The sequence below is a fragment of the Arachis hypogaea genome, chromosome 2, assembly GCF_003086295.3.
Source record: "Arachis hypogaea cultivar Tifrunner chromosome 2, arahy.Tifrunner.gnm2.J5K5, whole genome shotgun sequence".
In the NCBI taxonomy this organism is placed as follows: Eukaryota; Viridiplantae; Streptophyta; class Magnoliopsida; order Fabales; family Fabaceae; genus Arachis; species Arachis hypogaea.
Window position 1 is genome coordinate 86733290 of NC_092037.1, and position 1641 is coordinate 86734930.

A 1641-nucleotide genomic window follows, 5' to 3' on the forward strand; every position below is an offset into this window, starting at 1 on the left:
TGTTTCGACCTCAAGGACGCTCTCGAACAAGCCATACGAGACGGCAAGCTCCCAGAGTTTGCCAAAATCATCAGAGAACCAAAACGTGTTACAGAGAGAGACAGGTCACCGGAAAGGGAAAGACGCAACCCAAGAGCACAAAAATAACCCCCTAGGGAAAGCCCAGAAGAAGACCCAACCATCATAGTAAACGTCATCACGGGAAAAGACATATCAGGCAAGTCAAAATCAACACTGAAAAAAGATCTCAAGGTCATGGCTGTTAGAAGCCAAGCCCCTACCACTTCGGCCGACAACAAGATAACCATCCTACCCGAGGATTATCAGCACGACACCTCGACTGAAGACGCCCCCTTTGTCATCTCCGCAAGGATTGGAACAGGACTAGTACGAAGGATACTCGTGGACACCGGAGCAGACTCAAACATCCTTTTTCGAGGAGCCTTTGACAAGCTCAGACTACACAACGGCAACCTCCAAACACACCGCAACGGCGTAACAGGACTCGGAGATAACTTCCTTAAACCAGACGGCTCAATCACCCTCCCCATCACCATAGGAACAGGTAACCAAAGGAAGACAATTCTATCCAAATTCGTGGTCCTCAAAGACTCCACCGCCTACAACGCCATTCTCGAAAGAAAAATAATCAATGACTTCTCCGCCGTCATCTTTACCAAATACCTCCTCATGAAGTTCACAACCGACGACAGCTCCATAGCCACTATCCATGGAGACCGAGAAGTCGCAGCAGAGTGCGACAATACCAACCTAGCCCTACAGAAGAAATCCCGAGATGTGGCCGGAATATTCCTAGCCGACCTAGACGCCCGACAAGACGGCCAACCCAGGCCAGAACCAGAAGGCGACATGGAAAAAGTACAAATAGGGCCAACCAAAGAAGAGTACACCTTCATCAACAGGAACCTCCCATACGACCTTAAAGAGGATCTCTCCCGCCTCCTGAAGCAGAACAAAGACCTATTCGCATTCACACCAGCCGACATGCCAGGAATAAACCCTAACTTAATGTCCCACCGGTTAGCCGTGGACCCCAAAGCTAAACCAGTAGCACAAAGAAGACGAAAAATGTCACCGGACCGAGCTGCCGAAGTCAAGAAGCAAGTCAAAGCCCTCCTCGAAGCCAACTTCATCAGGGAACTCCCGTACATGACCTGGTTAGCCAACGTCGTACTGGTGAAGAAATCTAACGGAAAATGACGAATGTGCGTCGATTACACGGACCTCAATAAAGCTTGTCCAAAAGATGCCTTTCCTCTACCAAGCATTGACGGATTAGTAGACGCCGCGTCCGGACATCGATACCTCAGCTTCATGGACGCATACTCTGGCTACAACCAGATTCTGATGCACCGGCCTGACGAAGAAAAAACAGCATTCATCACCCCCGAAGGAACATATTGTTACATGGTAATGCCCTTCGGCCTAAAAAACGTCGGAGCCACTTACCAAAGACTCGTCAACAAAATGTTCCAGGATCTATCAGGAAGCAAACTAGAAGTATACATAGATGACATGCTCGCCAAAACTGAGTCAGGCGAACAACTCGTCAGCAACCTCAACCTCATAATGAGCAGCACCCTACGAAAACACCAGATGCGACTCAACCCAACAAAATGT

General features: G+C 48.9%; 1 protein-coding gene across 1 annotated transcript; it reads left to right on the forward strand.

Moving 5' to 3' along the window:
* Positions 1-255: 255 nt before the first annotated feature.
* On the forward strand, positions 256-1221 carry LOC140177189 (uncharacterized). Its single transcript, XM_072210086.1, has one exon. It carries the CDS (start codon positions 256-258, stop codon positions 1219-1221), a length of 966 nt encoding a protein of 321 aa, XP_072066187.1.
* The last annotated feature ends 420 nt before the right edge of the window (positions 1222-1641 follow it).

What these genes read in the sequence shown, in the direction of transcription:
- LOC140177189 (XM_072210086.1), top strand. Translation starts at nt 256, where the DNA reads ATGGCTGTTAGAAGCCAAGCCCCTACCACTTCGGCCGACAACAAGATA.